Source organism: Vigna unguiculata, chromosome 11 (genome assembly GCF_004118075.2).
Source record: "Vigna unguiculata cultivar IT97K-499-35 chromosome 11, ASM411807v1, whole genome shotgun sequence".
Classification (NCBI taxonomy): Eukaryota; Viridiplantae; Streptophyta; class Magnoliopsida; order Fabales; family Fabaceae; genus Vigna; species Vigna unguiculata.
Window position 1 is genome coordinate 6,918,120 of NC_040289.1, and position 9,330 is coordinate 6,927,449.

At 33.2% G+C, this 9,330-nt stretch overlaps 1 protein-coding gene across 1 annotated transcript; it reads left to right on the top strand.

Moving 5' to 3' along the window:
- The first annotated feature begins 1,236 nt into the window (after positions 1 to 1,236).
- On the top strand, positions 1,237 to 5,137 carry LOC114168488. The gene is made up of 3 exons (XM_028053326.1): positions 1,237 to 3,411; positions 3,529 to 3,720; positions 4,201 to 5,137. Exons 1-3 carry the CDS (start codon positions 1,316 to 1,318, stop codon positions 4,760 to 4,762), a joined length of 2,850 nt encoding a protein of 949 aa, XP_027909127.1. The 5' UTR covers positions 1,237 to 1,315; the 3' UTR covers positions 4,763 to 5,137.
- The last annotated feature ends 4,193 nt before the right edge of the window (positions 5,138 to 9,330 follow it).

Sequence of the window (9,330 nt, forward strand, 5' to 3'; positions counted from 1 at the left end):
ATATTTTAAATCTAAACAAAATAACATAAAATAAAAGTAAATAATTTATAAAAAATTATTACATAATATGTAAAATTTAAAATTAAAATATGAAATAATAAAATCGATCAGAGCAATTACATTTTAACTTAATAAAATTAAATAACACCACAAAAATGCAGAAATATAGATGGATGCTCTCCCTTTACAAAAATTACAAAACTAGAATTGAAGTTAAATAAATAAACAAAATTAAATATAATTAAAATGAAAATTGTTACAACAACAAATCTGTCTTCAAGTAAATAACTGCTCAAAGTCAACATGCTCTGTGACAGAGAAGAAAAAGACAAGTTGACCCACTCCGTTTATTCCCGCCAAAAAAATTTCCCTCTCCCTCCAAATTCGAATCCTGCAAAACTTACATGACTTTTTTTTTTCCTTTCTTATTTTTGCTTTTTTATCACATATGTATTTTTGGATAAACTTTGATTTCTTTAATTATTTAATTAGTAAGTATTAAATTGTATTGTTATAATTATTTAGAATTGATTACTAATGTCTTATTTTGAATACAATGAATATATTATAATATCAACTTAAATTTAGATAAATAATGAAAACAAAATTGCTTCCTATATTACACAAAGTCAATGAATAAAGCATAAAACATAAAAGACAATCACATAAACACGAAAAAAAAGAAAGTCACAAATTAAAATTACAAACATTTAACTTGATACCCATCATCATCATCAGCCATCCCAGTCTTTACACTTTTCTAGACAGTTAACAAACTATGTTCAAACATATAAATTTAGATTTTAGAGATATATGCCAAATAAATTTAATCAAACAAATAAATCTAAAATCCTATAAATTGTTTATAAATCAAAGAAATAGTTTTATTCTAATAAAAGTAACAAAGACAAACAAAAAACACATCCAAAAATAAATATACTTACCACAGACATGTATCTACTTACTCCAATTAAAAAACATATTTTTGTGAAAAACCAAAATTATATTTTAAATACAAACCACATCAGACAAAAAATATTAAAAAAAAATTAAACTTAAGATTATGAAACTAATATATCAAAAAAAAGTTAATAAGATATGTCCTAATTCACAACAAGTGAATAATAAATATTGATAAAAGAAAAATATATTTTCCCTCCATTTATTTAAGTTACAAAACACATTTAACTTACAAAGCACAGGAGTGAACAAAATATAAAGTAAATCTATTATACCTTGTGTGAAACCTCTTAGGAAGTGATGTTGGAGAAGCTGAATCAAATCACTGGTCTTCTATCTCACTGACGCAGATCCAATGAATCGTCTTTACTCCGACACCCACCGCGTCGTCCTCCTCATCGACGTATCAAGCCTCCACGATCCCCGCCACACAAAACGTTTGGTTTCGTTTCTCGAAACCCTAAATTATTTTCCTCCTCTTTCCTCTTCCCTCTTTGCCTTCAAACTCTTCTTCTCTTCCCTCTCTCCTCTTCTCTCTTTCTCCAAGCTCCAACCTTTTTTCCCCAATCCCTCACTCTCCTTCGACCTACCTTCCTCCGCCCTCCCACACCTCTCCGACACCCTCTCCTCCCTCCCATCCTCTCTCCACCACCCTCCCTCCGCCGCCAACGCCGACCACCTTGCTCACTCTCTCTCACAACTCCTCTATGACCACTCCTGGGACCACCCTTCCCCCCAAACCGTCCCTCCCAATTTGTTTCTCCTATTTTCTCCTTCTTTCACTTCATTTACTTCTCTTGCATCTTTCCTGAACACGGATTCCAGCCTCCTTGCGGATTCTACCTCATTTTGTGACACAGTCTCTTCCTTCTTCGCCAATGTAGCTCGCTCATTCACTGTCAGAGGAATTCACTGTACTTGGATTAGTGTTGGGGAAGAAGATGTGGAGGCAAACCCTAGCGATGAGGCTAGGAAAGTGTCTTCTTTGCTTAGGACTGCGGTTGGGAGGCTCGGGTGGGGCTTTTGCTCTCTTGATTCACTTCTCCTTGGTTCGGCTCTTGTTCCATTTGGCTTGGTTTATCCCGTGATTGGGGTTTCGTTGAGTTGTGCATATAGGGAAGTTAGTGTTGGTGGGCAGTTGAAGCTTTCGATCTTGGATGTGAATGGGAGTCCCATTGAGTACAATTGCTGTGATCTTGAGTTTGTTGATGTGAAGGGTTGTTGGGATTTGCCAGGTGGAGGGGTTGAAAGGAGGGAGAGGTTTTGGAAGCTGTGTTTGGGTGGAGGTGTGAAATTGGAGGTTAAGGTTGTGCGGAGGTGTGATGCTTTTGTTGAGACAGATGACTGGCTGTCTGATTCGGTTATAGTGCGTGAGGATTTCAGGGGAATGAAGAAGAAAGACAAGGTGGGTTTGGATGAAGTTTTTGCTGATAGGGTTCTTGAGCTTGTTGCCACTGAGTTTGGTTGTGAGTGGCGGAGAAAGCAGGTGCCGGTTTGGGAATTGCTATTGAGTTTTCTGTATAAAGAAGATTGTTGGGCATTGGTAGCTGTTTCCAATGGCAAGGGTGAGTCATGTTTAGGCATTCTGAAACCTTTTACTGTGCTTGCTGGTATCTTGTCTGTGTTAGGGGATCCACATGGAGCTAGTGGTTTTGGTGAAGCAAATGTTGGACAATATGTTAAGATGGTGGATCATGATGTTTGCAAACCTGATTCCAAATTCAATGAGGAGCCGAGTTCTCGAAGTAATAAGAGCAAGAAGAGGATAAATTTGAATACACTGCGGGAACTCAAGTGGAGTTCATTCTGTAAGTCAGTGTTCGAACAATTAGAGACTGATTTGCTTGATGTTTATTGTGCCACAGAAGTTAACAAGTGTAAAAAGTTGAAATTTTTTAAATGCTGGATGAAACAGATGAAGAAATCTGGTTGTTCGGATCCAGCTTTGTTAGAAAAGCTCAAGCCAAATCCAATAGTAGCTGAACTGGGTGGCAGTAAATTGAATGACTTGACTCAAAATGATGAACCACCAATGTCCTCATTTGCTTCAGCTGAAATTAACTCGGAGCCGGAAGCTTTGAGAATACAGGAGGATGCTGCGTTAGACTTTAGGTCAGAAACATCTGAAACATTTTTTAGTAATCTTGCTGACAGGATCAAATGGGGAATTGAATCAAAAGTTGTAGACATGGGGGCCTTGGCAGAGCGACTTGTTAATTCTTGTATATACTGGCTATGTCAGAAGGTTGATAAAGAAACTGTTTCTCAGAGTCAGTCTCCTTTGAAAGATCATAATACTTGTGGTGGAATGATTGCATCTGAGCTGGTAAAACTTCTATTAAGGGAGCCCAAGGAGATAGCTGCTGAGCATAAAAGTCAAAATCCATTCTCTCAGTCTCAGGCACTTGATTCCGGATCTGCCACACCTATTGCAGAACATGTAGTTAGAGAGTATCCTTCAATTAAGTTTCCCTTAATTTATGTGATGCAATTTTTTATTGTCCTAATCAGCTGTAATTGTAGCAACTTTTGTTCCACGATTTTGGTTTTTTCCTTAGTGAACAGTAGATATGAACTGCAGATTTTATTTCGAATGGAGATTTTACAATCAGAGGTAGGAAATGAAGTTGAAGATTCCTGCAAACAGAAGTTTGTAAAACAAATATGCCTGCTTTTAGAGAACATTCAGTGTCACATGGAAGTGGGATTCTTTGGTGATTGGACTCTTGAAAACTATGTGACAAAGATAATAAAAAACAGGTACAAGTTTATACATAAAAATGAGATGTTTCAGATTGATGTTGATTGATATTTCTTTTGAAAATAAAGTGCTTTTGCACAAATTATGGAGTTTTGTAGAGTTAATGGCTTCTTTAGAATATGAACAATAACTCAATTTATTTTCATTTGCTGCAAATGTGCTTATATGTAACTTTTTTATGCTTGTTTGCCAATATGCTAAGGGCCAGAGATGGAGATGAAAATTTAACAAAAAAAGAGATGGATTTGAAAATGATTTCCCTAAAGTTTGCATGCAAATAACACTTCCTTTTCTGAGTTGTTGCAAATACCTTTCCTCTCATCCCCACCATATTTGTTCAGCCTCCAAACCTGAAATAAGAAACACTTATGTTATGAGTTTCTTTTCATTTATTTTTTTTCATGGAAAGAAATTAAATTCACATTGAATGAAATATTGAAAGATTGTTGGTTTATGAAAGTGAAATACCCAAAATGCAGGTATTCACTCACTCTTGAAGATTTGGTTCAGAAAATATACTACAAAATGGACCTGCTGTTGTTTGCCGAAGAAGATGAAGCACCAAATAGTTTACTCAACAGTGAGGACAGCAACAAATCCTTTAGCAGAAAAGTGTACAGAGATGTGGTATTTGAAAATGATGTCAGTAGTAACCAACCTTTTTCAGCAGAAAACGAGCCCGTTCATTTGCAAAACGATGTCAGTGGAAGATTGCAAAGGATTGTAGATGACCGTGATAAAAAACTAATCGAAGCTAAAGAGAAGAGAGAGAGAGCTCTAAGGTTTTCATCTTTTACAAGTTCAATGCCTGTTTTACGAAGAGTGAGGGCGCCAACACAGAAGAGCGTGAAACCCAAGACAGATCTTCAAAGGGTGCGAAAAAGGAAGGAACGAGAAAGGGCATATGGCACTGTATGTGAGACCCCAATGACAGTAAATAAGCATTCAAATTCAAGGGCAAGGGGTTCTGATGATGACCATGATTGGGCTGATGGAAGGAAAGGCTCAGTTTCCAAGGCATTGTTCAAGGACGATCTTTGATGTGAGTAAACTAAGCTTTTTCCATAGAGAAACAGTATATGCTAATCTGCAGAACAGAATAGAAGTATCTTCAGCGTTAAACAACAAAGGATGGAATGTAAATGACCGGAGTTCAGGTTAAATTTGCTTTCCCAGTGTTCCTGTAACTAACACAATCAACAGATTCACATCATTACGATTTTCTTATTGTTAGAATAGGTCAATTCGTCTGTAAATCCCACCGATAAAAAGGCTTTTTTTTTTTTTTATTGTATCTACCTTTCACTAGGCATAGCCTTTGCTTAGAGATTAACCTCTGATCTGATGTAAGAATTTCTACATATATATACATGAATGAGGTGAATGATAAATGAATCTCTTAAGCTTTTCTTCTCATTGTTCATTCTCAAGTTGACATCGGAGTGAGTTGATCCCGCTTTGTCTGTCTTTGTCTGGTGAAACTAGTGTTTCTCACCGCCGTGTATATAAATAAGTGCATTGATCATTTATCCTGACACGAGAGATTTCTGAATTCTAAATTCTTTAACCTTATTTTTTTTCTGTTACAAAAACAAATTACATGTTTCTGTTCTTTTAGTCTGTTAGATTCAGACTGTTGCTGATGAATTCATATGTTGCAACTTTTTCTTCTAAATGGTGTTGGAATGAAAATTTGAAAGCTAGTGGTGACCTTTCCACCCTATCATGCGAAAATATTTTTATTTTCAGAAAAGTTGTAACCGGATAGCATTTATGTTCCTTTGATTGTGTCCTCTATTGACATTCTTTGACAACAAAAATATAAGCCTGTTTTCTATGCTTTGCCTGTAAAGATTTGTTTTGCTTTTGGATATTGATCAACCAACAACAATATGTGCGATAAATCACTAAGTGGTTTGTGTAGATTGCATGTTTAGCAACAAATTTGTTGGGTTGTTCATATTCCATTTTCAGGTTACTGCTTCATTGGTTTAGCTTCATGTTTGCAATTGCTGGCTTCCCTTCAGGTTATATTGAGGCTGAAAGAAGTCTGATGTTCTTTCTACCTTATTTGAATATTTAATGCAATTGAGTTTCCTGATAATTTGCCCTGATTCCCTTCAGGTATCATTTTGGCATAGATAGGTGAAATGTGTATTCGTTAGCTACTAATAAATGGGCATGACCCTGTATAGGTTTCTGGAATTTGCTTTTTGATGAAACTGTCATTTTTGGTTTCAATTCTATAAGCCAATCTTGACCTTGGTTAATGATACTATGCTTGCCAGTTGAGACCATAACGGGTATATGTTGCTATACAGTCACTGATCAACTTCTTAGTAATGTGATGGTTAATATCTATGCTCTTTGTCCTGTCAAACTAGATTGGATTATTGGCAGTGTTAATGATAGATTTATTATTGTAAATAAGCTTCATAGAAGTTGCATATTTTAAAATTGAGAAGAACCTTCATCTATAATACATGTTTTCCCCACTACACTTGGCTTCAAGTTTTCCCCCAAGAACATACAAATCTTGACGTGTATTTGCATATTCTCTGTATATTCTTTCTTCTTTTAGAGAGCAGCCCTTGTCCTAATCTTCCTTTCAGAGATTGAAGAAGTTTATTTTGCAACTGTCTCTCCCCCTTAACTTTCTCACATTGTGTTGGGAGATTCATGTCCTATGGTAATCATTCAACCTGTTCCATGTTTTTGTATGATAAAATAATCAGCTTCAAATTTTACTGAACATTTAAGAATCCAAGTTTGAATCCCTCTTTGAAGATGATTTATATTAGTGAGTTAAAGGAGAGAATCACAAATCAGATTGTGTAGTCTTTCTGAATTTCAAAGGCTACAACTCTAGTTGTATCTCACTCGTATCAGGTTCCTCATTTTTTTTTTCTTTATATAGCACGGTTACGAAAAAATGGGGATACATATCAAATAGTTTGAGTGTATTAGTTATTGTCTCTATATGCATTAAAGCACATGAGCAATTACAAGCGTAAATATGATTAATTTTGTCTTGCAAGTGGTTAGTTAAGGGTGAATAAACATGTATGCTAGTTTATTGATGTATTCAGATTAACTTTCTTCAGGCACTTAAAGCTGTATTCCACAATTATACTAAAAAGGTGATTGCTTGATGGGGACAAGTTTCTGCTATTGTGTATTATTTCCTTAGCACTATTTGTCTTGAAGCTCCTTCCAATTAGGGTTTGTTTGGATAAGTTTCTTCACAACACTCATAGAACAAGAAAATAAGAAGAAAATAGAAAATAAGCTTTTTGATAAGCCATGTTTAATCAAAATAGTAAGCAATAGTTTCAGAATTCTAAAATAATTAACCTTATCACAATTATTATATAAGTTCAAAGTACACCAAGTTCATACCATCACAAAACATAACTAAAGTGAAAAAATATCTTAAAATCTTGGTCTCCAATTCCGTAATGATATCATCTCCAAGATCATCATCATCAGCATCACCATCAAGCTTTTCTTCTTATAAGTGTGCATCATCAATATTGACATAAAAAACTATATTACCAAGATCAAATGCATCATATCAATTGTACAATTATGTCAACATTTACATTATCACCTTCACCACCTGAACTTGTTCAATCTCAACATTATCTTCATCTTCAATTAGCCATTCATCATTAGACTTAATATCATCAAATCAAATGAGAGAACAATGATTTTATTTTGTTTATTTTTGAGTTTTAGGTTATACATGACATGAATCAAATCATTCATTTTTTTTTTCGTGCGAACAATTTTTTTTTTTAAGTAAATAGTTAGTTTAATATAACAAGTATTGACATATATTATTGTCTTTTCAGTACAATAAGTAAGAAAAAAGCTACAATCTGCAATAACTTTAATTATGCTAAGTTAATATAATTGACATGCATGTGGTCTTTTATAATTAACTTGAAGAAGTACTTTAGAATTTTAAATCTACAAAGAAAAAAGTAAAGGATAAAAGGTTTCCTTTAAGATAACATTAATTTTTCCCTCTAATAAACACACCTAACCATTACTACATACTAAACATGTGTTTAATTACCTCAATCATTAATAGAGTTTAAATAAAATTAACAAAATTAAAGTTTTTGTACTTAAGACTATTTCTTTTTTCTTGTTATACTAAACAAAATATGTTAATATTTATTATACTGAACTCTGACTATTTTTCAAAAGTAAATAAAGAAAATTAAAAACCACAAGTAACTTGACAAACTTGAATTAACATTTCAAATGAGCTCTAATTATATGCTCACATCTAAATGAAATGCATGTTACACTCAATATTTGAATAACGATTCTCTTTTAACTATGGAGTTCCATCCCAAACATCTCTCATCGTTATCAAGGAAGCATAGCTTTCTTACCGTCTTTTCCTTTTTTTTTTTGAAGAAAAAATTCCTTAGCATAATTTCTAGAATAGGTGTTATTGATAGTAAAGAATAAACCTCTATCTTTGAAGAAAAAAAAATATTTTAATGATGGTTCAAGATGTTGATAAAGATTCAAAAGTAGATCTTAGCTTTTTTTTGTTGTATTTTTGTTCTTCACACAAGTTACTTGTTGAAATTTTGGATCATAACACTTAAAATTGGTTTAAAATAAGCTAAAGTCTTTCTAAAATCTTAAAATAAATGAAAAAAAGAAAAATCAACATTTTTAATCGATTATATATATTCTGTTAAATTAATCTTTAGAGGTTGAGAACAAGATAATTGATTTTGTTACGATATAACCAATTATTTGCGAAAACCTTTTTATCCTCTTTTTATTGCAGTTAAATAATCGATTAATAATCAATTAAACTCAATCCCTTTTTACTAATATTCCCAGATTAGACTAACTCCTACTAAACCATCAACGTTTAGAAAACTTATTTATTCACAAAAACTTTATTCGCATATCTTAGTTCAACCACCAATTTCTTTACATACATCATTGATCAAAATCTTAAAATTTTAATTACCTCAAGCTGCTGCACACAAAAATTCTATCCTATAGACATCATTTTCATATTTAATTACCTCAAACTATTGCATACAAATTCAATCATAAAATTCATCCTTTAAACATCATTTTCACAAAGCCCTCTTCACAATTTACTAATTTTCTTACAGTCATCACTTTCCAAATAAAATTACTGTACACTACTTGCTCAATTAAAGCAACATCAATTAATTTCCCTTACACGAAACCCATCAAAATCACCTAAACTCTAAAAACATCTAAAATATGAAATCTCCATACATTCCAACATACTCAAATAAACATAAGATCTAGTTACTTCGTCTTACCTGAATTGTTAATTCAATTATGACACTTCACACTTTAGTGCTTTACTAACTGGTACTGTGCTTAATCCTCTCAAAACTCACTATTTTTTTTTCTCCTTTACTTTTACCCTACCGATCTGAAACGACATCGTCTTAAAAAAATATATCATTCCTCGAAGCTTCAACACTAATCCATCCATGTTACCTAAGTGCTCTAACCAAATGACCTATATAAATAGTTGGTCATTTTACTCATTCTTAAAATTGTAATTTAAATTTAGCTCATTTAATTATTCT

What these genes read in the sequence shown, in the direction of transcription:
- LOC114168488 (XM_028053326.1), top strand. Translation starts at nt 1,316, where the DNA reads ATGAATCGTCTTTACTCCGACACCCACCGCGTCGTCCTCCTCATCGAC. An exon ending in GCAGAACATGTAGTTAGAGA is followed by an intron (nt 3,412 to 3,528) that starts GTATCCTTCAAT and finishes AGTGAACAGTAG; the next exon opens with ATATGAACTGCAGATTTTAT. An exon ending in ACAAAGATAATAAAAAACAG is followed by an intron (nt 3,721 to 4,200) that starts GTACAAGTTTAT and finishes CCCAAAATGCAG; the next exon opens with GTATTCACTCACTCTTGAAG.